This window comes from Eublepharis macularius, chromosome 11 (genome assembly GCF_028583425.1).
Source record: "Eublepharis macularius isolate TG4126 chromosome 11, MPM_Emac_v1.0, whole genome shotgun sequence".
NCBI classification, from domain to species: Eukaryota; Metazoa; Chordata; class Lepidosauria; order Squamata; family Eublepharidae; genus Eublepharis; species Eublepharis macularius.
This window is the reverse complement of record NC_072800.1, coordinates 25713984-25738091: the sequence shown is the minus strand read 5'-3', so window position 1 is coordinate 25738091 and position 24108 is coordinate 25713984. Positions and strand designations below refer to the sequence as shown.

At 41.7% G+C, this 24108-nt stretch overlaps 1 protein-coding gene across 1 annotated transcript in view; it reads right to left on the bottom strand.

Moving 5' to 3' along the window:
- Positions 1-24108, bottom strand: part of ELMO1 (engulfment and cell motility 1) — a 410819-nt gene that overhangs the window by 211541 nt on the left and 175170 nt on the right. Inside the window, exon 13 of the mRNA XM_054991799.1 lies at positions 23934-24065. Within this exon, the coding sequence (XP_054847774.1) occupies positions 23934-24065 (132 nt within the window). The remainder of the gene's footprint in view (positions 1-23933; positions 24066-24108) is intronic.

The window sequence follows — 24108 nt, the reverse complement described above, 5'->3', positions numbered from 1 at the left end:
GTCATTGTGGGGTGGGGCTGCTGTTAGCATGCATGGATAGAGGGCAAGGGAACTGTATCTCCTTCTTCTCTGCAAACATGTGAGAGGAGTTGTGGGGCAGCAAGGCGAGGTCTCTCACTGGTGGAGCATCTTCTACCTTGTCTAATATACCTCCTAGCGCTCCATTTAGTTTCCTCTCCCGTTCTCTCTCAGTCTGCTGTCCGTGGTCCTGATTTGGACACTGCAGCATTCACTACAGTTCCCTTCTTCCTAGCACAACTGCCTATTAAGTTTGTAGGTCTGGAAACATGCTGCCATCCAGTAGTTAAAGGTGAGTCCCAAGTATGGAAAGTTTGAAGACCACAGTGCTAAAGGAACATCCCCAACAGGCAAGTAGGGTCTCTTAAAGGGGAGAGGAGGACAAAATATCAGGGGTCCTCATGGTCCTAGTGGTTGATAGAGCCAGGTTTGGTTGGTGTAAGAAGGTCCCCAGAGGGAATTTTTGTGGGTGGAAGTCCACAGTGGTTCCCTGAAGCTCTGCTTGCACAGGCAAGTTAACTACCAGAAAGCAATTATGACTGTAGCAAGATAGAGCATCTGTTAAAAAGAACATGATCCCTAAAAGCAACAAATGACAGAATCCCTGATATATTCAGGAGAGAAAACTCAGATAGGCATCTAAAGAAGTTTTGTTTCTGAACAAGTGAAGCATGCCTTGGTATATGGACAAAAGAATAGGTCAAATTGCAACGTGTTCAAATAAAGATTCAGAGAGAGAAAAATCCAGCCTCTCACAATGAATCAGCCACTTGCATGTTACTAGCTGCCTAGGAGACACAGGCAACAGCTGTTAAGATTCAACTCCAGGCAACCAACTCTAAATGCTATGCATGACTAGAGGAACAGAAGAGTCAGGGGATTAGGAGAGAGGGTGATGCTTTTTCAGTTAGTTGTGTTAACTGGCCTGGGTTAAAGTTCACTAAGCCCAAATCCCCTTGAGGTTCAGTTCACACAATACCTTTGCTCCATGTAGGATTGTCCCCAACAAACACAAATGCACTGTGTGAGGAAGTGCTCTATGTGTATGTATTCATCAAACGCATTCTCTCTGCTCCCAAAATTTTTGCGGTGAACACTATCACTGGATCTGGACCGCAAAGCTGATGAGCGTGAGCAGTGCGCCACAAGAGCAAAGTTTACATGGGTGCATTTCCAGCAGTCACCAGCTAGCAGCAGCTATGGCTTAGAGGGAGCGCATGGGTTTTGTGCGCTGAAGGTTACAGACTTGATCCCTGGTGTACCGTGTTAAAGGAGCTCAGCTAGCAGGTTTTAGGAAAGACATTTCTTTGTCTGAGAGCATGGAACTAGAGCCAATTCATATCAAACTAGATGGACCTGTGTGGCATATGCCCATATGTCTAACAACAGTAAAGACTGCTGGAGTTAACACAATATATAATGAGTTTCCTTCTCATTTACTTGCTGCTGACCAACATTTGGGATCAGGAACTGGCAGCCACAAGGTGAAATCTGCCTCCTCACCATCAGGGCTACCATATGCCTCCCTGCTGATGATTCTCTCACACGTCTCTCACCTCCATCAGCCAAATTTTGTATTGCAATCACCAACTGTCTCTTAATATCTGTTTCTGTTCTCTTTCTTATAATGTGCCGCTATACACTGATGTAGCTAACTAATCAAGTCAAATTCTGGTTGTAAACAGTTATCAAACACAACCAGCTTTTTTGATATAGACCAGCCCACCAATTCCGGCCATTCCAGGATCTCCTACTGAAGGTGCTTTCCTCCTGGGAGATTAACATGGCCTCCGGTAACAGCAGGCCGCCTCTGCAGTAGCACCTAGGTAGGTAAAGGTAGCCCCCGTGCAAGCACCGAGTCATTACTGACCCGTGGGGGGACGTCGCATCACGACGTTTTCTTGGCAGACTTTTTGTTACTGGGTGGTTTGCCATTGCCTTCCTCAATCATCTACACTTTACCCCCAGGAAACTGGGTACTCATTTTACCGACCTCGGAAGGATGGAAGGCTGAGTCAACCTTGAGCCAGCTACCTGAACCCGCCTTACGCCAGGATCAAACTCAGGTCATGAGCAGAGCTTGGGCTGCAATACTGCAATTTACCACGCTGCGCCATAGGGCTCTTTGCACCACGGGGCAGGAGCACCTACCCTATGGAATAACCTTCCACAGATAGTGCAGACGTCTTCTTTTTCTAATTAGGTTCGGCAAACTGTGTCAGGCTGCATTAATCCAAAAAGCCTTTTTGAGCTATGCTCATTGGGCAGTGAAAAGTGTTTTGATGTCTGGCAATACATGCAGTTCGGGGGCTATTGATTTGGGGTTGGAATGGCTTGATGTTTAAATAATAGCAGAGGCTGCACCCTCCTGAATCCTCTGGAAGATGATGGGAGCTGTCTACAGTTTTCTCAGCAATGTCTGGTGGAATTATATTTTCAAAAATCAAACACATTTATTTAATGCTGGAAACGTACATACAAGTTAGAGTTATTAAAGACATTATTCTACTTGAATAGTTTTTTTACTTGAAAAGCCACTGAAAATTGTATAAAATAAGGAATAATAATATTTACTCAAGACTGCTGTTACAAAAATTACGATTGGTTGCATGTTAATTAATTATTAACATTATTAAAACATCTGGTTTTACAGAGAAAAACAGAATTAGTTGCTTCTGCATTAATTTTATCCTTACTGGCCATTAGCTCATCATTTAAGGCAGCAAAGGAGTAAGAATTATATTCCTTTGATTAAGGATGAGCAGAATGTAATGCACACTACTGCTGAAATAAATTTATAGTTTCAAAAGTTGTAATCTAAATTGTATAGTCAGGAAAAAGAGCCACTAGGAAAAGACTTGGAAGCATTTTTCTCTCACCTTGATCTTCCATGTTTAGATACTGCTCAGCAAGTTTCTTGCTGAACTTTTGCATATGGATGAAATTAAGGCTGTGATTCAGAAAAGGAAGAGGCACCAGAGATCACATTGCAAATTTATGATGGCTAATGGAACGTACCGGGGAATTCCATAAGAAAATCAGCCTGTGTTTTACAGAGTACAGAAAAGCTTTTGATTGTGTAGATCATGAAAAGCTATGGAGAGTCTTAAAAGAAATGGGGGTGCCACAAGATCTGATTGTTTTGATGCGCAACCTGTACTCTGGACAAGAGGCTACTGTCAGGACAGAATATAGGGAAACAGAATGGTTTCCAATTGGCAAGGGTGTCAGACAAGGATGCATATTATCTCCCTACCTGTTCAACCTCTATGCAGAGTATATCATAAGGAAAGCTGGATTAGATCTAGAAGAAGGTGGGATGAAAATTGGTGGAAGGAACATTAACGATCTGAGATAAGCAGATGACACCACATTACTAGCAGAAAATAGTGAAGACTTGAAATGACTACTGATGAAGGTTAAAAGAGAAAGCGCCAAGGCAGGATTACAACTGAACATCAAGAAGATAAAAGTAATGACTACCAAGGAAAGTTGACAATGCGGAGATTGAAGTTGTTCAAGACTTTCTATTCCTTGGCTCTATCATCAACCTACAGGGGGACTAAATCAGAAGAAGATTGAGACTTGGAAGAGCAGCTTTGAGGGAGCTAGGTAAGATCCTTAAAGATAAAGATGTCTCTCTGGGAACCAAGATCAAGATAATCCAAACTGTGGTATTCCCCATTGCCATGTATGGATGTGAAAGTTGGACATAAAGAAAGCTGACAGGAAGAAAACTGATTCATTTGAAATGTGGTGCTGGAGGAGAGTTCTGTGGATACCATGGACAGCCAAAAAGACAAATAAATGGGTACTAGATCAAATCAAGCCTGAATTCTCCTTAGAAGCTAAAATGACAAGACTAAAGCTATCATATTTTGGTCACATCAAGAGAAGACAAGATTCTGTGGAAAAGTCAATAATGCTGGAAAAGTGGAAGGCAGCAGGAAAAGAGGAAGACCTAAAACGAGATGGCTTGACTCAATCAAAGAAGCCACGTCCTCCAGTTTGCAGGATCTGAGCAAGTCTGTTAATGATAGGATGTTTTGGAGGTCTTTCATTCATAGGGTTGCCATAGGTCGGAGATGATTTGACAGCACATAACACACACACACAAGGCTGTGATGATAACTATTGTTAGGCAATGGAGTATAGGCCAATGTATAGGTGAAATGAGAATGGTCAAAACATATCTTGCTGGCAGTTGAGGCCTATTTAGAAGGCTCTCTGCTATGCCTTGATAGGCCTCCATGGACACTGGACACAGAGAGATAGCACTGAATCCGTGGCAGGAGTCAATTTGTTTGACTAGTATGTTTACTCTATAAACACACGTCACAGTGTCTAACTGAAATGCTGACTTGGGATCAGAACAATATAGAACGAGGGGCTCTTGGAGCAATGAAAATGCTTTGGTTTCTTTGTAATTTCTTTCTGAAATGGGGAAACTGCTGGATTATGGAAGCTTTTCCATGTGACTGTTGGGAAGAAACTCTTGTTAAGTTTATGCCTCAATAAAGTACCATAAAACACATGTACGTGTTTCATTCTTTTCTTCTTGGAAGCATCACTTCCCACACAAAGACCATCAAAAGATCCCCTTTGGGATGTTGTTTCGCCTGGCTTGCACACAGGTCAACACATGAGCACTGGCAAATCTCCAGTACCAGATGGATTCCCTATTGAACAATATAAAACCTTTGCAGATTTTTTAAATTCCCAAATTTTATCAATTGTATAATGAGATTTCGGTGTACTGCCAGCATCACTGCAGGACGCTTATATTACTGTCATTCCAAAGCCAGGCAAAGATTATACTCAATGTACAAATTTTCAACCTATTTCTTTGATGAATGAGGACGCTAAGATATTAACTGCCATTCTTGCTAACAGACTTCAAAATGTTATTAGAACTCTGGTACATGTAGATCAGATAGAATTTATACAAGGTAAGCAGGCTTCTGATAATCTTAAAATTGGTTGCTGATGCGATTGCATTAGATAAAAAGAGATCTGATCAAGTTCCTATTCTTTCACTCAATGCCAAAAAGGCTTTTGACAAAATATATTGGAAATTTATTATTGCTGCATTGACCAAATTTGGTTTCCCTTATGAATTTTTTAAATGAATTAGAATTCTTTATTCATCCCCTAGATTGAGGGTAGACACTGTATTTTTTCTGCTCCATTTTCTCTTGAAAGATGTACTAGGCAAGGTTGTCCTCTTTCTTCTCTTATTTTTTAATCTATGTTTGGAACCTCTGGCTTGTGTGATCAGACATATACATGGCTTTATATATAACTTTTTAGAATTTAAAATTATTTTATAAGCAGATGAGCTTTTACTATTTATTTCAGATCCTCAGTCTTCCATTCCTGAATTAATTTCATTAATAATTTTGGTGATCTATCTGGTTATTCAGTTAACGGGACAAAATCAGAACTGATGGCACTGGGAGACAATATCTTACAGAGCGTAATTACTGAGAAACATTTTCAATGTTGCCCAGATGCTATTACTTATCTTGGAATACTGATTCCAAAGAATATTAAGTATATTATTTTGTTGAATTTTAATAAGCTGATTTCTGATATTTCCTTGGATTTGGATAGCTAGGCAACCCTAAATTTGTCATTATGCGGTAAAGTAAATACACTCAAAATGAATATTGTACCTTGAATTATATAAAATATGCATGCAATCTCTTTTCATATACCTTGTAGATACATTTATAAAATTAATACTTGTTTCGGAAATTTATGTGGAGTTCAACATCACCTACTGTTTCATAAAAGAGGAAGCAACTTTCATTTAATGGAGAAGGATTTGGTTTTCCGGACCTCAGTGCTTATCATCAGGCATATTTGTTAACATGGACAAATTACTGGGATCGCTGCTCTCAGCTGGATTGTCCATCTTGGGCTCTCTTGGAGGCTTCTTTTTTGGAGCCACTTGTGGAATTAATTAGGGTCTACTTATGTTAAAATGGATTTTGTTCCTTCTGCAATCTCTGAAGCTAGAGAAGTCCAGTGTATAAAATCACAACAATATCAATTTGACCTATTCTTACATGCTAAACGAACATTATGGTCAAATTCAGATTTAAAAATGGGTAAGGAAACTTTTTTATTGAAGGCTTGGACAGATAAGGGAATTTTTACCTTAGATTAATTGATAGGTAATGATGATGAGTTCTCATTTTTCCAACTGAGGTCTAAATATGATTTGCCAACTTCTGCTGAATGGCAATATTTACAATTTCAACATTTTTTGCAGTCCAAATATGGTCCGGAAGCTTTGAGTACTTCAGAATCTCCCCCACTTCTGGAAACTCTTACTGAATCAATAAAGAAAACCTATAATATTTATATATAAATATATGATGTTGGTTAATAAATATGATACACAGTGACTTAGAAATGATTGGAATGATGAGCTGTAGCATCCAATTCTGCTAAAACAATGGGATAAGGCTTTAAGCCTTATACCTGTTGCTGCTATGGATCTCAAACTGTGATTTATTTAGCAAAAAAAATATGTTTAGAGTTTATTGCACACCACAGCACCTTTTTAACAGTGTCTAACTGTTGGCGATGTAATTTCACAAGATACATCTCTTAAGCATAAGCTTGGGACATGTTCAGTCATTCAGACCTTTTGGGAGGAAGTCATTACTCATATTAATTTTAACAACAACAACAACAACAATAACATTAGATTTATATACCGCCCTTCAGGACAACTTAACATCCACTCAGAGTGGTTTACAAAGTATGTTATTATTATTCCCACAACAATCACCCTGTGAGATGGGTGGAGCTGAGAGAGTTCTGGAAGATCTGTGGCTCACCCAAGGTCACCCAGCTGGCTTCAAGAGGAGGAGCAAGGAATCAAACCTGGTTCTCTAGATCAGAGTCCCGATGCTCTTAATCACTACACCAAACTTGCTCTTTAGTATTAGAATACTCATTTATACTTAAAGATGTTAATGTGTTTTGGAATCTAACTGATGGTCAATGGAAATGGACCCTACGTGCCCTTACAGTTGCTAAAAGACTTATATTACAGCATTGGAAGACAAAAGCCCACTTCCTGTAATTCACTGGATTGAGGACCTTATAAACAGACCTTATAAACTTATCAACATTTGAATGTACTGCATATAGAAAATTGTGTATGAACTTATCTTTAGATTCAAAACTTGTGTATGAACTTATCTTTAGATTCAAAACTTGTGTATGAACTTATCTTTAGATTCAAAAACTTTAGTTTCAAAACTTTTTACAGAAGCCTATGTATAGATTTGCTAATAGTGGTTTCGTAACCAGCAGTGGGGGTTTTCGGTTCGTTTAGGGGGGTGGGGTTGTTTGTTTTGAACTAATAAATAATTTTTAAAAATTTTTTAAAAAAAGAAATTGCAGTCATGACACTGAAACTTACAGTGCAATCATAAGCAGAATTATATCCTTCTAAATCAATGGGCTTAGAAGGGTATAAATGTGTGGAAGATTGTTCTTTTAGGCACTTTCCAAACTCTGTTGATTTCAATGGTTACTTTTCCCATTGGAATCAGAGGGGACTGTGACGTGTTTAAGTACATCCAGAAAAACAGTTTATAATGGATAAAATCAGCCCCAGGTTCTTTCCAAAGAGAGACTTTGCTTTCAGACATCTCTTTTTTCAAGTGCAATCATAACTTAAACCATTGGAGCTGCAACAGACTGACAGGGTATCCAAAACGGATGCCATCAGTTGATGGAGGGGAGAACTCTCTCTTACCAGCCAAAGGGAAATTACAGGGAGGCTGCAAAATGAAATAATCCACCCTTCCCTGCCAGGTTCAAATCCTGCAAGGAAATCACTGACGTGTGCTAAAAGGGGGTTTGTTTATTTTAACAATTTGCATTACACACTGTTATTTGTTCCCTGCTGTCTGCCAAACAAATTTGGCCGACTGCACATTGCTGTGCGGAAGAAGCAGAGAACCGTGGGTTTTGACAAAAATCTGCTGCATGGGGTTAGTAGACATGTCCAACAAGGTTGTTTGAGCGGTGAACTGCTTTCCCCCCAGTGTCACAGTGAGGCTCAAAACTCAGCACTGCATCGCTTGCAGCCAGTAAATCACCCTAAAGAACAACCACCATTGCCAGTCATAAGGTGGCTCCAGAAAGGCAAAGCCTGAAGTTTGCAAAAGCTATTTGGTTGACAGAATTCATTAAGGACCTTCGGCAGAGACAAGGAACAGAGATGAAAATGCATCATCTCAGCAGGGACACAACCCTGCCTCCCTCCTTTCACTTGTTCTTTCCTAGTTCAGCACCAGTGATTAAAAACAGAGTCCATTACTTAACCCAGGGCTGTGTATATCCTGTGATCCTGCAGGAATGGGGCGGGGGGGGGGAATGGTACAGATTATGACATTTGGCACAGAACACAGCTGCTTGAAAGCCTCAACTTCCATTTTTTTAAAGCAAGTTCCTAGCCCTTATGGCAATGAAGACATGCTTTAAAGTGCATGCTAAAATCTCACGGGCCAGATAGGTAGTCAAGTAAATATTCCAATGCTTGGGTGAGGTGGGGTCTTCTTCAGTGCTTAAAGCAACTCAATGCCCTCCCCATGGTAAAAAGAAACCCAGAAATATGCAAAGGTTTTTTTTAAAAAAAAACCCTGCAGAATAATGCAAAGAAAGAGAAATTCTGCCCTTCCTCTACTTACAGAGTTTACAAAATTCAATGAGTCTTCATACAGAATTTGGACACAAAACTTTACAGGTTTTTTTAAACATCGCACTTGCCAAACTTGAGCAGCAACAATAAACATAGCCAACTCTGCCTCGGTCATTCACGTGTCAGTCCCTCTATGAATGCTTAATGAACTGAGAACATATTGCAGCTCTTAGACTTGGAAAGAAGAACAGGGACATGCAATGCATAAGGACATCAAACCAAAGCAGAAACAAAACATGGAAAGGATTGACCAGTCCTTTCATTCCAATGCATTGGACTGGACTACCATGACTCTTGACCCCCCAAAGGGTGCATGAGAGAAGCAATATCTCACCTCTTGTTGAACGTTTGCCAGAATGTCTTCACTTGAAAAATGACAGGTCTGTTGCATCCTGGATCACAGAGTGCCATGCTCAGTACCATAAATTGTACCAGAGACCATGGATTCACCTGCAAGTATAGTCTAGGGGCTAGAGAACTAGGCTTGGGAGAGCCAGGACCAAATCCTTGCTCAACAGCAAAGCTCCCAGGTGTGATGTTGGACCACTGGGGCACACTCAGCCTGACCTAGCTAGAAAGAGAGAGACAAACCACCAGCACCTGTTGTGTGCACTCGAGCTTCAGGAAAGCGCAGGACAGTAATGCAGTATAAATGAATAATTTCAAAGCTTCAAACAACACACACACACAAACAGACCCTTGAGAGCTTCTCGCCTATTGTGAAAACCATTGTATTGCTGTTCAACAGAGATCACTCCTCTTGCAAATGAGCCAATAAGGATCATTATTTGAACTGCCCTTTTAAAATATGGCCATGATTCAAAAGTCAATCACAGCCTCCCATGTGACCTGCTCCTCCTCCTCAGAGCTTCCTAATAGGGATGTGCGCTTCGCGTTTCCGATTCAGGTTTTTAATCCAAATCGGGCCCAATTTGTAAGGATTCAAGATTCCCAAAGCAGGCCTAAAGCGGGACACGTGATTCTTTTTTGGGCGCACACCCCTATTTCCTAATGCTGAGCCCTTCCCCGTCTTTTGGCCGCTCTCCAACAAGTGGTAGAGCTGAGTGTGCCAAATGGTATGTAAGGGAGCAACAGGAGTGGATCCTGGGTGAATTTTACATTGCTTCCTGGTACTTTCGCCAAGATGTAAAGTAAATACTCTTAAACAAACTACAAGATTTTGTGTTATTTTATATATTTTGTTGTGTTATTTTATATATTTTGTCCTTGTGTTATTCTATACATAATTCCCACACACACCTAAAGTGAAACCCCAGATCTCTGCCTGGAATCTAAGCCAAACTGGATGCAGTTCTGGGGCAGTCTTTTCCACACCTCCGCTTTGCTTTCTATGATATTACAGTAGATTGGGGATTGAAGCCTGACAAGGAAAGAACAAAATGGGTTCCCAAGTGAAGACAGCAGAACTTTCCCCTGCTTGCTCTTTGTCACCTCCCATCCACTCTCCTCCTAGCCCCAGTGACACCAGCAGGCAAAGGAGTAGAGGAATGGCAATCTGCAGGGAACTTCAGAAACGGCTGTGCCACCAACTGCATGTGGTGGGCTGGGGAGGTGCTGCCCTCTAATGGCACCTATGACAAATATCCTTCATTCTTGCTTTTCAAGCCAGCGACCCAACCCAGGTCAGCTATTCTTTAAAAACATATAACCGTTGCATATTACTGATTTGTTTGCATCCGCTTTTCCTCTGCCAGGGCGTTCGATTTTAGGGCAGCAATCAATGACTCCATAAAGAGCTGCTGTAGCATAGTGGTAAGGGGCTGGGCTACGAATCAGCGCTCTGCTAGTTTGACTCCCACTCCTGCCATGAGCTCAGCAGGTGGCCTTGGGTAAGCCACTCCTCTCAGCCCCAGCTCCCCAGCCCTATTGTGGGGATAACAACAACTCTGACTTTCTTCATCACTCTGAGTGCAGCACTAATCTGTCCAGAAGGGTGGTATACAAGCACATTGCTGCTGCTGTTGTTAATAATGACAACGAATTTTATATCATCATCATCATCATCATCATCATCATCATCATAAGAGGCCAGCCTTTCTACCATGTTTTTCTGATGCTCTGCAGACATTACAAGGCTCACAACCTATATAGCAAGAGGGATGCTTCCAAGGATAAATCTCATGGTAGGGTTGAGCAACTATTCAACACACCTGCTTAGGAATAAACCTTACTTAAAATGAGAAGCCTTGGCTCCTAGTCTGATCTTTATGCACATGGAACAAAAATGACTGGACTTAGACAAGGTGCAGCAAAATGAAAAGAAACAAGACTAGGAGGGTGAGGGTGGGTACAGCACAGAGGGTCAGGAGTCTTCTTTGCATGTAAGGAAACCCCCTGCCTGTCCTCCAACAATTATCCCCCTGGGTGAATACTGTCTACCAATTAGGGTTGGAAGGATGTTCTACAAACAGGCTAGCAGTAGAAAAGAGCAAGAGCCCAGTAGCACCTATAAGACTAACAAAATTTGCGGTAGGGTATGAGCTTTCATGAGTCACAGCTCATTTCTTCAGGCACTAGATCTTCAGATATCTGAAGAAGTGAACTGTGACTCACAAAAGCTCATACCCTACCACAAATTTTGTTAGTCTTATAGGTGCTACTGGACTCTTGCTCTCTTCTGCTGCTACAGGCAGACTAACACGGCTACCCAACTTGATCTATCTCCAAACAGGCTAGGAGAATGATTGCTCAGTCAGATTTTTTTTTAAAAGGACAAACCTGAATCCCTGCTCAACATCACACAAGGATGCAGATCAAAAATTGAACATGTCCGCACGTGTAAATTAAACAGGGGTCCAGTGGCACCTAGGAGACACAAAATTCATCACAGGTCTCTTAACTAAATGCTCTGAAGTATGTTTCAGTGCTTCTGATGAAGTGGGCTCCAGCTTATGCTGCGATAAATTTTGTAAAGTCTCCAAGGTGCCACCGGACTCCTGTTTTGCTGCACAGTAACGGTGCAATGTTTGAGAATATCCAATGCAAATGTTGCTTTTGAGTGGCTTGGAGCTTACAAATAATACCACACAACAGAAATTCCTCTAAAAGTTGTCATAGGCCCTGTTTGGCAGTTGTCATAGACTTCAGTTTGGCAGTTGCTGTGTAGAAAAGAGAAGTGATGAATTGCTGGATGGGCAGTTTAGAACTGAGTGGACAGATAGAAGAGCTCACCACAAACAATGTGTAGAACAAGGCAAAACCATGGACATTTTTATTATTCAGGATTATCCATTCAAGGGTATGCATAGCTGGCAGTGAAATCACCCTCTATTTAGAGAGCAGCACCCTCATGTGGCCAGAAAGAAAACCAAAATGGTTGCTATCCAAAACTGTTAACATCACACTTTAGTCTCTGAACTCGAACATGAGAACAGAAGCATATAAGCACAAAACACAGACCCTTAGGAAAAGGAATGTAATAATGATTGTTTATAATGAAACAGGTTTTTAAAAGTTTACTGAGATTCTGTCCACATCAGTCAACCTCTTTCAGAAACTGATTTGATCACATCCTTGAAGCATTGACATTTGTTTTTACTGACATTAAAATATGTATATCCCGCCTTTCCTTGAGGGGCTCAAGGCAGCTTTGGGGTGAGAAATTGAAAGAGAAAACACATCTTTTCCTTTTAAGATTGCACAGAGCCCTTCAATGACTCCCTTCCAGGGAGGCTCTGTGCAACTTTTAAAAATTAAAAAAGAAGAAGCTGAGCACGCTTCTCCTTTAGTTTTAATTTTTATTTTTTAAAAAAGGGCCTGCTGACTGAATTGATCACAGTAACAATGGCTGCCCTTCATCCACCTCCTTGCTGGAGTGGCGCAGAGGGCAATCTAAACTCCCCTCTGTCTGGAGATCAGGGGACGGGGCCACCAGCCATGTGATCATTTTCAAGAGGTGCCGGAACTCCATTCCACCGCGTTCCAGCTGAAAAAAAGCCCTGCTTGAAGCTAATTTTGTTCCTTCAAGACCAATCTCTGACCTTTCACAATATTTTTGTACAACTTTTCTAATCAGAAATGGAACAAAGAAAGCCATGTACAGTCACAAACAAGAGTACAGATAGTGATGTATACGGTGAGACTGTTGGACTAGGATGCCCAGTTTCGTATCTTCACCAAGCCATGGAAGCATGCTCAGTGAATTCGTGTCAGTAGGAGATAACTATCTAAATAAAAAAATAAAGAAGAGCTCTGCATGAATTTGAGAAGGCTGCGTCCTTTATTTAGGGTTGCAGCTGAAGCTACCAAAAAAGAAAAGAGCGAAAAAGTGTCCTGTGACCCATTCATGACTGACAAGTTAATATTCCAGTATGAATTTTTGTGAACTAGAGCATGCTTTTTCAGATGGAGAGGAATTCCCTACTAGACAGACACACACAAAAACACACACACGTATGAGGTTATAAACAACAAACAAAACCTGTAAACAGCAGGGTGGAGAGTGCCCTTCAGTCATAGCTGACTTATGGCGACCCCTGGTGGGGTTTTCATGGCAAGAGGTTAACAGAGGGGTGCCATTGCATCTGCAGCCCAGGTCTTCTTTGGAGGTCTCCCATCCAATTACTAACCAAGGCCGACCCTGCTTAGCTTCAAATATCTGATGAGATCAGGCTTGCCTGGGCCATCCAGTTCAGGGCCTTTTCAATTGAGGCAGCAAAACTCTGGAACTCTCATCCCCAGAGTTGCCAGCAGGTGAAGACTTTTTTGTTTCACTTGGCATTTCCTCAGTGATCCCTCCCCAATGTTGTTTTTACCTTTTATATTTATTTTAAGCTCTGGTTTGGAATTGTTTTAATGATGTATTGGTGTGCTGGTTTTTCAGGTTATTTTAATCTGTATGTTTTAATCTGTTAGCTACCTAGGTGGCCCTATTGGGGCAGAAAGGTGGGGCTGAAATCCTGTAAACAAACAGACAAATAAACAGCAATAGAGACCACCTCAAGTATTTATAGAGCTACCAGCATTTTTTTGCATCACTTTTGTGAAGCTGGTAGCATCTGCTAGAATACATTCATTAAATTGTGGAACTCATAGCACTGCCAGCAGATTTAGCAGTGGCCACAAGCGTGGGTGGATTTAAAAGGACGTTCAACAGATTAATGGAGAAAAGGCCCATCAATGGCTACCAGCCATGGCGAGTAAAGGGGATCTGCATATGTAGAGGCAGTAAATCTCTGAATAGTGGGGGCAGGAGGAAGCACCGGAGAAGGTGTTGGCCTCTGAGCCTGTTTGTTGGCCCTCCAGCACAACTGGCTGGCCACTGTGTGAAACAGGATGCTGAACTAGAGGGCCCACTGGCCTTCTCCAGAAGGGCTCTTCTTATACTCTTCTCTCTCCTCATTGTAATCCAAGCTGTTTTAGGCCACTGCCTACTTCAACACATCCAACAGCAAGACAAAATTTAAAAGTTTAAGTTTCTCTTTCCAGCTGCACATTAGCGAACTGGTATCATTCTCGGCTAAAATCAATTCGACAGGCTAAATACGTAATGCAGAAGCCCCGCCCACAACCTCCCGACTCCCGTCCAACCACCAACAATGGCTGAACGATTCAAGTCAACTTGGAGAACATTCCAGACTTCTTACGAAAAGCTGTCATTTAGAGTCCAGTGTTGTTTTCTGTTGTTGAATACACTGAGATCTTAAAGAGATCTCAGTATCTCAGAGATCTTAAAGAGATCTCAGTACATGAAAGAGATCTTAGTACATTAAAGAGATCTCAGTACATCCCATTTTCATTGTCCAAGATGAAAGTGCTCTGGCCTCAGGACTTTTAGTAGTTGAGCAGTTTGTCTGAAACCCCTTTGCTTTTCATAATAGGCCAGCCCAAATGCCTGTTGCATGAAATAATCTTCCACGACTGTTTCAAAAGAGCAATAGATTCTCATAAAGAACCATACAAACAGACTGGGTAGAAAGACTGATCACAAGAACAGAGGGAAAAATGTATGTCATTTATCCCAGTAAATCAGACAGTCAGAAGCACTGCTGTCATTTTGTTCACTAAATGTCTCTTTTCTTTTCCCCTTTTCCCTTTCTGAACAGGTGTAAATATATATATTTTTGCTACAGTTTCATAGCGTTGTGTAAAATGTACTGAAATGTAAGGATGGGTGTGAAGGCTGAGGACTTAAATGATGTTGAAACAGAGGCGGTGTGATGTAAAGCTTGTCCAATGTGGTCTCAACCTGCAACCCTCTTCATGACAGACTTGACCCAAGTGGCTTCTGAATGCAGTAAGGACAGCACCCACGGGAAACAGGAAGAGAATGGTGACTTTTATTAACCCCCAGGCATACGGGAATAAGGTGGTTCAGGAAAGAGACTAGGAACTATTTATAGGTGTAACAGGCTACTCAGGAAGATTATGTTACACCCAGGAAGATTATGTTACACCTGTACATAGTTCCTTATCCTCTGTTAATTTGGAGGGCGGGGTGGTGGTGGTGCAGAAAGCAGTGAGCAGCCATTCTTTCTCCAAAACCGAAACTCCAAGACATCACATTCTTTTTCAGCCCACTCCTCTGGAGGCAAAGTCCAATCTCCACCCTTTATATTTTCACCTGTCCTCGCTCAAAAGACACACTCGGAGACTTGAAATCTTTTGAGACAGGATCTCTCCATTTTATCACTCCAGAGAGGCAACCTCTATCTAACTCAAAGCGAGGAGCGTCTCCTGTCTCTTTCACTCCGTCTCCCCCTTCCATCTGGCTCATCCAGCCCTTCCAGGGATCCCGATTGGCTACTCACACATCAAACAGGACTAAAGGGGATTGGTGGTTTCTCTCTTTCTCTTTTAGAGAACAGGAACCGTCACCCATCTGCCACAACAGGAGACAATAGAAGTGTTTATTGTCATCAATAAACACAGCTTCCATCAGACATGCAGCTGCTGGAAGCCCCCTCCCACAATCCAAGGATATGTGAAAAGAGGGGAAATCCCATAGACTTGTGGCTTGCCTATTTTCGGATTTATACCAAAAAATCTCTACTCCCTTGCACATGTGGTTGTTGGGGGGGGGGGTGTACCACCAGGAAAGTTTGCACAGCTAGGGTGTCTTATGATCTCCTAGACATCTGGATTTAATCACTTCATAAAAAATGAGCAGTTACTTTATTTTTAGTTCCCTAGAAATGACAGCCGGTGATCTAGAAGACCTTGTGCAGTCAAAGCTCAACATTCTTGTGTGCATTTTAAGATCTACTTGGAAAATAAACCATTCTTGCTCTTTCCCTTCTGAGAAACTAACTTCCCTTGCTTATAAGGGCAAACGGGCCTGCCAAATTGTTTCATTTTAGTTGGAGGAAAATACGAAGCTTCAGCACACGCAAAAACCTGTGAGCTCATCACTGGACTTGAGAAAACCGAGGGCAGAAGAGGCCACTGCCAGGAACTACCGCTAGGAAAATGAAAAACACAACACCCCGAGATGTTGGGGGCAACAAAGGATGATGCACGTTTCCCCCAGTCTGCACAACTTGAAATCCCAAGGATCCCATGTCTCTTAAAATCAAAACAACAGTCAGACTTAGGCTTCGGCACTTATGAACTGCATTTTTCCTTAGTCATGTTATTTCAGACAGAATACTAAACCCTCTAAGGCATTCATTTGAACCTTTTCTTGGCCATTTTACACCCTGCAGAACAGAGCTGGCTGAAGTCTGATGTTTTTCTTTCTTTTTTTTGTGCTTAAAATGATGGCTGAGCTATTTTTACACAGAACCACATGAAAAACATAACTTGAATTTAAACCTGTTTCGACTCTTATTGTCCAAGGTTCTTAAAGCCAACGCAAACACGTGCTGCAGTCTTGGGCTGATTCCACACACGTTGGATAATGCACTTTCAATGCACTTTATCAATCATTTGAGGTTGATTTTTTGTTCTGCGCACAAAAAAAATCCGTTCCAAATGATCTATAAAGAGGATTGGAAGTGCATTATCCAATGTGTGCGGAATCACTCTTACTAAAGATGTTACGCATAAAACCCCTACTTGACTACTGCCATCCTTGCACTGGGAATAGGAGACACATCTGAATTTGTGTTTGACCAGTTGGGAGGGATGGCTATAAACTGGAGAAATGTTTAATCTCCAGACATTCTGGCTGCACATGGGAAAAATACAAGGGGGGTTCAATTTATTACTGCCGTGTCTCTCCTGCATGAACTCAAATCATCACATCTCTTAAATGCCCTAATGAATAAACACTACTCTGCAGCATTTCCTAAAGACCTCCAGTGAAGGCACCCTCCTCACCTCCGCTGAGAATCCATTCCACAAAGTGGAAGCAACCACCATAAAAGAATGGGCCCTGATGGATGCCAAATGGGCAACCTAGAAATGACAGAAAAGAACATATGCAATACCCTCCCCCCCTTCTCACCTTTTCCTCGCTCTTTTTCTCAAGCCCCAGTGTTGGATCCAGCAAGAGGGATCTCCATCAGCAGAACATCTTTCTCACCTACCCCATCTTGCTGCAGCCCAAAAGATTCCCCCAAATGCTGCTCTCGAGGGTGGGGACAGGAAATCCGTCCTGAGCCCTTCGTGGGGAGGGCGGAATAGAAATCCAAAGAAAATAAATAAATAAAAACAAATAAAATAAATAGCCAGGAAGAGCCATGGGGTGAATGAGCAATGGAAGAAGGGATTCAGTGAAGGCCTTTTAGTGGAAATCTACTAACGGTCCCAACCCCTAGACTCCAGGGATTCCCAGGTCATCAGGACAAAGCCATCCTTACTCTGAGCAAATTTACTTGGAAGTATGTCACCAAGATTTAATTGGCTAGCAATTCCCTGTGTCTATGACCAAAGCCAAAATATCAGAACCAAGTCAGGACCTGGCACATCTCACTGTGTGCGCATGCACATGCATGCAAAAGTTCTGCTGCTAAAACTGTAAAATGTGACAGGCCAAACATGGAAGTCACTGAACATCGAGCTATTTTATAATGCCCAAATGCTGCTTCTAAGGGCACCCCATTCATCACTGTGAATCAGCTTGGGGTAAGAGGTGAAGGATCAAACTATAGCATGCTTCTTGTTAGATCTGTTGGTGGGAAATGGCTATAGCATGCTGTGAAAGGCAGCACACTGGAGCCCTGCACTGCCAGACCATATATTATAAACATTTACTCAGAAGGAAGCTTAATTGCACCATCATCTTATACAGTTGTTCGACTGGTCAACTGAACATACATACATACAACAGGCCAGAAATGAACCCAAGTCAGGGGAGGTAAATTTTAACTCACCCACCCCCATCTTCTGCAAAGAAAAAAAATCACTCACTACAAGTCAGAACTGTCATTTATGTAAATCGAGGGGAGTCATCAGCAAAACCACTCAGGAGTCCAGTGGCACTGTAAAGACTAACAATTATATTGATTTTGCTGCTACAGACCGACAGGACTATCCATCTGCGAGCACCAAAAAAGCAATGTATCTGGAGAAGTTTCTAACAGTTGTCCGAAGTATGCAAGGCCTGGTTTTGTTCTTTGTTCTTTGTGCACTAAAAACATCCAAGCGAATTACCCAATAGATGACTGATATTATTAGAAAGGTTTACCAAGAAACTAAAACAAGTCAAACATCAATTCAATTTGATGTTCTAAACCCTCTAATTCCTGAAGTTTAATCCTGAAAGAAACAAGCACCTTTACTGGCCAACATCTGTACACCTCTGGTATACTTCCACAGCTGCTGACCCGAAAGTCTCTCAATGAGTTTAAACGACAGCTGTTATGAGCCACGCCAAATGTCCAAAATAGGGGACCGGAGGGACTCTAAAAATCTTGTTCAAGTTAATGATTTGAGAGTTATGGGGTCCAGAATATGGCGTCTGATTAAATACGCCTGCCAAGCAGAGTGGTTGCCCTAACAAGTCCTGCTGAAAATTTCCTCTTTAGAGCCTGTCTCCTAATTTGCTGCTTAATTAACTGAAACTAATCCACTCCATACAGAAGAATCTGGCTTCATGTATCACTCTAATGGTCTCTTTTCCAGGAGGGTTTCCATGCCAGTAAAAGCACTTAATCAACGATGGCTAAACGGTTATTGTAGAAGGAATAAACGAAAATGGTTAGATGCCAGTGCCATTAGATACCATTAAACAAACAAAAATAAAGTTCTTTTAAAAAAGAAGGCAACTTTCTGATGGTGCTTTGTTTGCACCATTTTTTACATTGCCAACTAATATTTTTTATTGCAAAAGGTAGCTCTTTATGAAACTGAAATGCAAGCCTCATTAATTTAGAGAGAGAAGAAGCTAAAATATTCCTGCTAGAGGAGTACAAGCCCAGTAAAAACGTGCTTCATTCTCACCGCAATCAGTGGATCAGTACAGCAATCCCACCTGGTGACATCACACTCCCAGGAGGGATTCAGTAGTTGGGCTTCATCCAATACCTCCTGTATCAACCTGCCTAAGTTTTGATGCAAAAGTAGGTGATAAAGCAGAATCAAACATAATTGGAAAATTTGGATTAGGATCATGAAATGAAGCAGGTAAGCGGCTCATAGAATTTTGTGAAGCCAACAACCTGCTCATTGCTAATACATGCTTCAGGCAACCAAAAAGACGATTGTATACGTGGAAATCACCGGGTGACCAATACAGGAACCAAATAGATTACATAATTGGAAGCAGTAGATGGAGAAGCTCTATTCTCTCAGCTAAAACAAGACCAGGAGCTGATTGCGATTCAGATCACGAGTTGCTAATATCAAAAATTAGAATAAAGCTGAAGAGAAACATCAAAAGAATCATAGTGCCAAAATACCATCTAAATAACATTCCTGAAGAATTTAAAAATCAGGTAAGGAACAGATTTGCAATACTAAGTTTAGTTGATCGTGAGCCAGAAGAACTATGGGCTGAAACTAGAGATACTATCAAGGAAGAATGTGCAAAGACTATCCCTGTAGCCAAAAGAAAGGAGAAGCCTAAATGGATGTCTCAGGAAACTCTTAAAATTGCTAAGGATAGACGAGAAGCTAAAACAAAAGGCAACAGAAATAGGGTCAAAACTCTAAATGCAGCTTTTCAGCGCACGCAGAGACAAAGAAATTTATTTATAATAACCAGTGCAAAGAAATAGAAGAGAACAACAAAAAAGGAAGAACAAGAGATTTGTTCCAAAAGATCCGAGAAATCAAAGGGAAATTCAAGCCATGGTTTGGGGTGCTGAAAGATCAACATGGAAATACAGTATCTGATCAGGACAAAATAAAGGAAAGATGGAAACAATACACTGAGGACCTATACAAAAGAGATGAATGGATGACAGATACTTTTGATAAAGAATTTTTTGAAGAACAAGAAATCCTAGAAAGTGAGGTAAAAGCTACACTCAAAGCAATTGAGAGAAACAAAGCACCTGGTGTAGATGGAATACCAATAGAGCTATTTCAAGCCACAGAAATGGAGTCCATCAGAATCTTAGCAAGAATATGCCAAGAAATATGGAAAACAAAACAATGGCCCACCGACTGGAAACACTTAATCTATATTCCAATCCACCCAAAAGGGGATGCCAAGGAATGCAGCAACTATCAGACAATCGCGTTAATCTCCCATGCAAGCAAAGTGATGCTCAAAATTATACAGCAAAGACTCTTACCATTTATAGAATGAGAAATGCCAGATGTTCAAGCTGGATTCAGAAAAGGAAGAGGCACCAGAGATCACGTTGCAAATGTACGATGGCTAATGGAACATATCAGGGAATTTCGGAAGAAAATCAGCCTGTGTTTTATAGATTACAGCAAAGCTTTTGACTGTGTAGATCATGAAAAACTATAGAGAGCCTTAAAAGAAAGGGGGTGCCACAACATGATTGTTTTGATGCGCAATCTGTACTCTGGACAAGAGGCTACTGTCAGGACAGATTATGGGGAAACAGAATGGTTTCCAATTGACAAGGGTGTCAGACAAGGATGCATATTATCTCCCTACCTGTTCAACCTCTATGCAGAGTATATCATAAGGAAAGCTGGATTAGATCTAGAAGAAGGTGGAGTGAAAATTGGTGGGAGGAACATTAACAATTTGAGATATGCAGATGAAACCACGTTACTAGCAGAAAATAGTGAAGACGTGAAACGACTACTGATGAAGGTTAAAGGAGAAAGCACCAAAGCAGGATTACAACTGAACATCAAGACAAAAGTAATGACTACTGAGGAATTATTCAATTTTAAAGCTGACAATGAGGAAATGTTCAAGATTTTCTATTCCTTGGAAAAGCAGCTGTGAGGGAGCTAGATAAGATCCTTAAAGATAAAGATGTCTCTCTGGGAACCAAGATCAAGATTATCCAAACTATGGTATTCCCCATTGCCATGTATGCATGTGAAAGTTGGATGGTAAAGAAAGCTGACAGGAAAAAAATGATTCATTTGAAATGTGGTGCTGGAGGACAGTTTTGAGGATACCATGGACAGCCAAAAAAACAAATAAGTGGGTACGAGATCAAATCAAGCCTGAATTCTCCTTAGAAGCTAAAATGACAAGACTAAAGCTATTGTACTTTGGTCACATCATGAGAAGACAAGATTCTCTGGAAAAGTCAGTAATGTTAGGAAAAGTGGAAGGCAGCAGGAAAAGAGGAAGACCTAAAACGAGATGGCTTGACTCAACCAAAGAAGCCACGTCCTCGAGTTTGCAGGATCTGAGTAGGTCTGTTAGAGATAGAACGTTTTGGAGGTCTTTCATTCATAGGATCGCCATAGGTCGGAGAAGACTTGATGGCACATAACACACACACACACACACAAGTTCTGATGTAAATGGGTAGTGCTTTCCTAGGAGAACCAGCCTTAGGTGAAGTTGGATTGGTCAGGACTCACATGTGGACTTTTTCCATAGCTACATTCAACTCAGAATTGTCTTTCAGGGAAAACAGTACTTTCTTATTCTGAGTTCCCTGAGGTTTTATAGACGTATGTGATATCTGGGTTTTACTGTATACTTTAATTCAGATTTATTACATACTTTAAATTACATTTGTTAGCCATTTCGAGGACCCATATGGATCGGGAAGCTGCATATAAGCATCTATACATATATACTGAGATCACTATAACTAGCTAGACTTCAGCTGGGAAGCCCATAGCTGTAGTATTCGCAGTAACTCAATATCCAGCTATGCTCTTTTACGAGAATATGACAGACACTTCATTCTGAGTGATTTAATGCACAGATATACCCTAACTACACTTCCCAGCTCTTCTTCCACCCATTCCAACCACCTGCCCTTCACTAACCATCTGCTTTCTAGGAACCCAGAATTTTATATAGTCAGTACAGTGTAATGCAGTGAATAGACCCTTAAGTTTGGAAGGTCTGGATTCAATTATTTGTCAAAGGCACAATATATTATATTGTACTAAAACAGTGACAGTGTTATTAAACAACAGAGGTTCCCAAAACTCCTATGACAGAGAACTTCCTTAAATGCATTACCATTGAAGCCTCTATGCATACAAATAGGATAAACTCAAGAGGCACATTGCCCAGTGGCACCCTTAATCAAAGAAGAAAGAAAAGCTCAAGTATCCCCGGAAGACCCCTGAAGAAAAGTACAGGTAGGTCAGCATACCTTCGTGGGTACTTACAAGTAGAACTATAGAGACTCTAGGCCAACTATGATGATTTTCAACGAGTTGGGTCCTAAACAGCAGCTGCAGGGAATGGCTTTTTGAAAGTCCACAAGGGCCTAATTTGACTTGGGATCACAGTGTGGGGGGAGGAAGGGCATGTTGTCTACCCCGAGAAATTTTCCTGAGCCAAAATAGCACCAGGGGAGAGTTATTTGCCCCATTTTGGAGATGCCTGTGGGTTTTCTATTAATTTCTAAATTCACTGACCTATGTCGGCACTTCTAAAGTGACTGCTTTGGCAACAATATGGCATGTTCAAAATCAGGCACAGATATTTTAGTTCAGCAAGTAAGCATAATTATCTGGAATCCTCCATTTGTCTGTTTCCTATTTATTTTCCAGTGACCCGGGGTGGGTGGGTGGGTAATGGTGATATGCTTCTACGTTCAACATACATCCCAATGAAATCAATGGCCTTCACCAGCATTTGGATGTTACCTATTTATTTATTTAGGTATTTATTCATTTATTTTGAAAATGTATTATGCTACCTCTTAAGACAGCTTACCCCCCCAAAAAACCCTTCAAAACAACACTGTAAACATCTTACTACACAATTAAGCGTATTCGAGACGACTCACTGATTTATTACAATGCAGGTGCAGTCAGGACAAGCCTCTGCAACCTCTGAAGGGTCTGCAGGTAGGCTCCGCTGTCCCCAGCCCTGATTGGGCTGGGGCCAGCAAGGGGCATGTCTGGCTGGCCTGCACTCTGCCTCCCAAGCCTTCCCTCTCCAGCTGAATCAGGCGGGTGCAGGTCGCAGGAGCACTCCTGAGTCCTTTCCATCCCTCCTCCGCAGCACTCCTGGGCTCCGCAGTGGCCCAAAATCAAGCCTAGGGTTGGCCGGTGAAGGGAAGGGCCCGTCCACCTGCCAAGCCATCTGCAGCCCAATTGGGGTGAGGAGGTGGCAGGATGGACGGGCCCACCTTGCAGCCCTTCCCTGCTTCGATCAGCTGGTGCTGGGAAGGGGGCAATACCGGGCCCGGCTGCCCTGCCCTCCCTCCGCGCAGATCAGGGCGCAGCAGAGGGGGCAATGCCAGGCATAGCCGCCCTGCTCTCCCCCCACCCAGATCAGGGTGCAGTGGAGGAGGCAATGCCAGGCCCAGCCGCTCTGCCCACCCCTCAACCAGATCACGGCACGGTGGAGGTGGCAATGCCTGGCCCACCTGCCCTGCCCTTTCTAGAGCCCGTTGTATTTCCCCCCCCCCCAAACGGGCTTTGTTGCTAGTTATCAATAATAAAACAAGCCATAAAACCAAGCTGAGGTATTAAAACAATATAAAAACAGCACTGATTGCCCTAAAATCAGTCACAACGTAGTCCTCCAAGACATCAGAAAACTCCATAGGTTGTTTTCAGAATAGCCCTGTGCATGACTTATCAGGAATGCGTAGGGAGATTAGCAAGAGTTTAATTAAAAATTCAGATATACAGAATGAATTTAGAGAATTATGGTAGCACATATATCACATGCCAATATTAGAATTAAAAGCTGGATACTTACAATGAAGCCAAGTTTTTTGTAATCTCGGGTATACATGGATTTGCGTTTCTCAACATTGCCGCTGCTATTGTTGGGTTCTGATTCTGCATCAAAAGCAATTCTTCGGAGTTCAAATATGATATCCCTCTGAGCCTGGGATTATTTAAAAGTCATATTGTAAATACAGAATATGAGT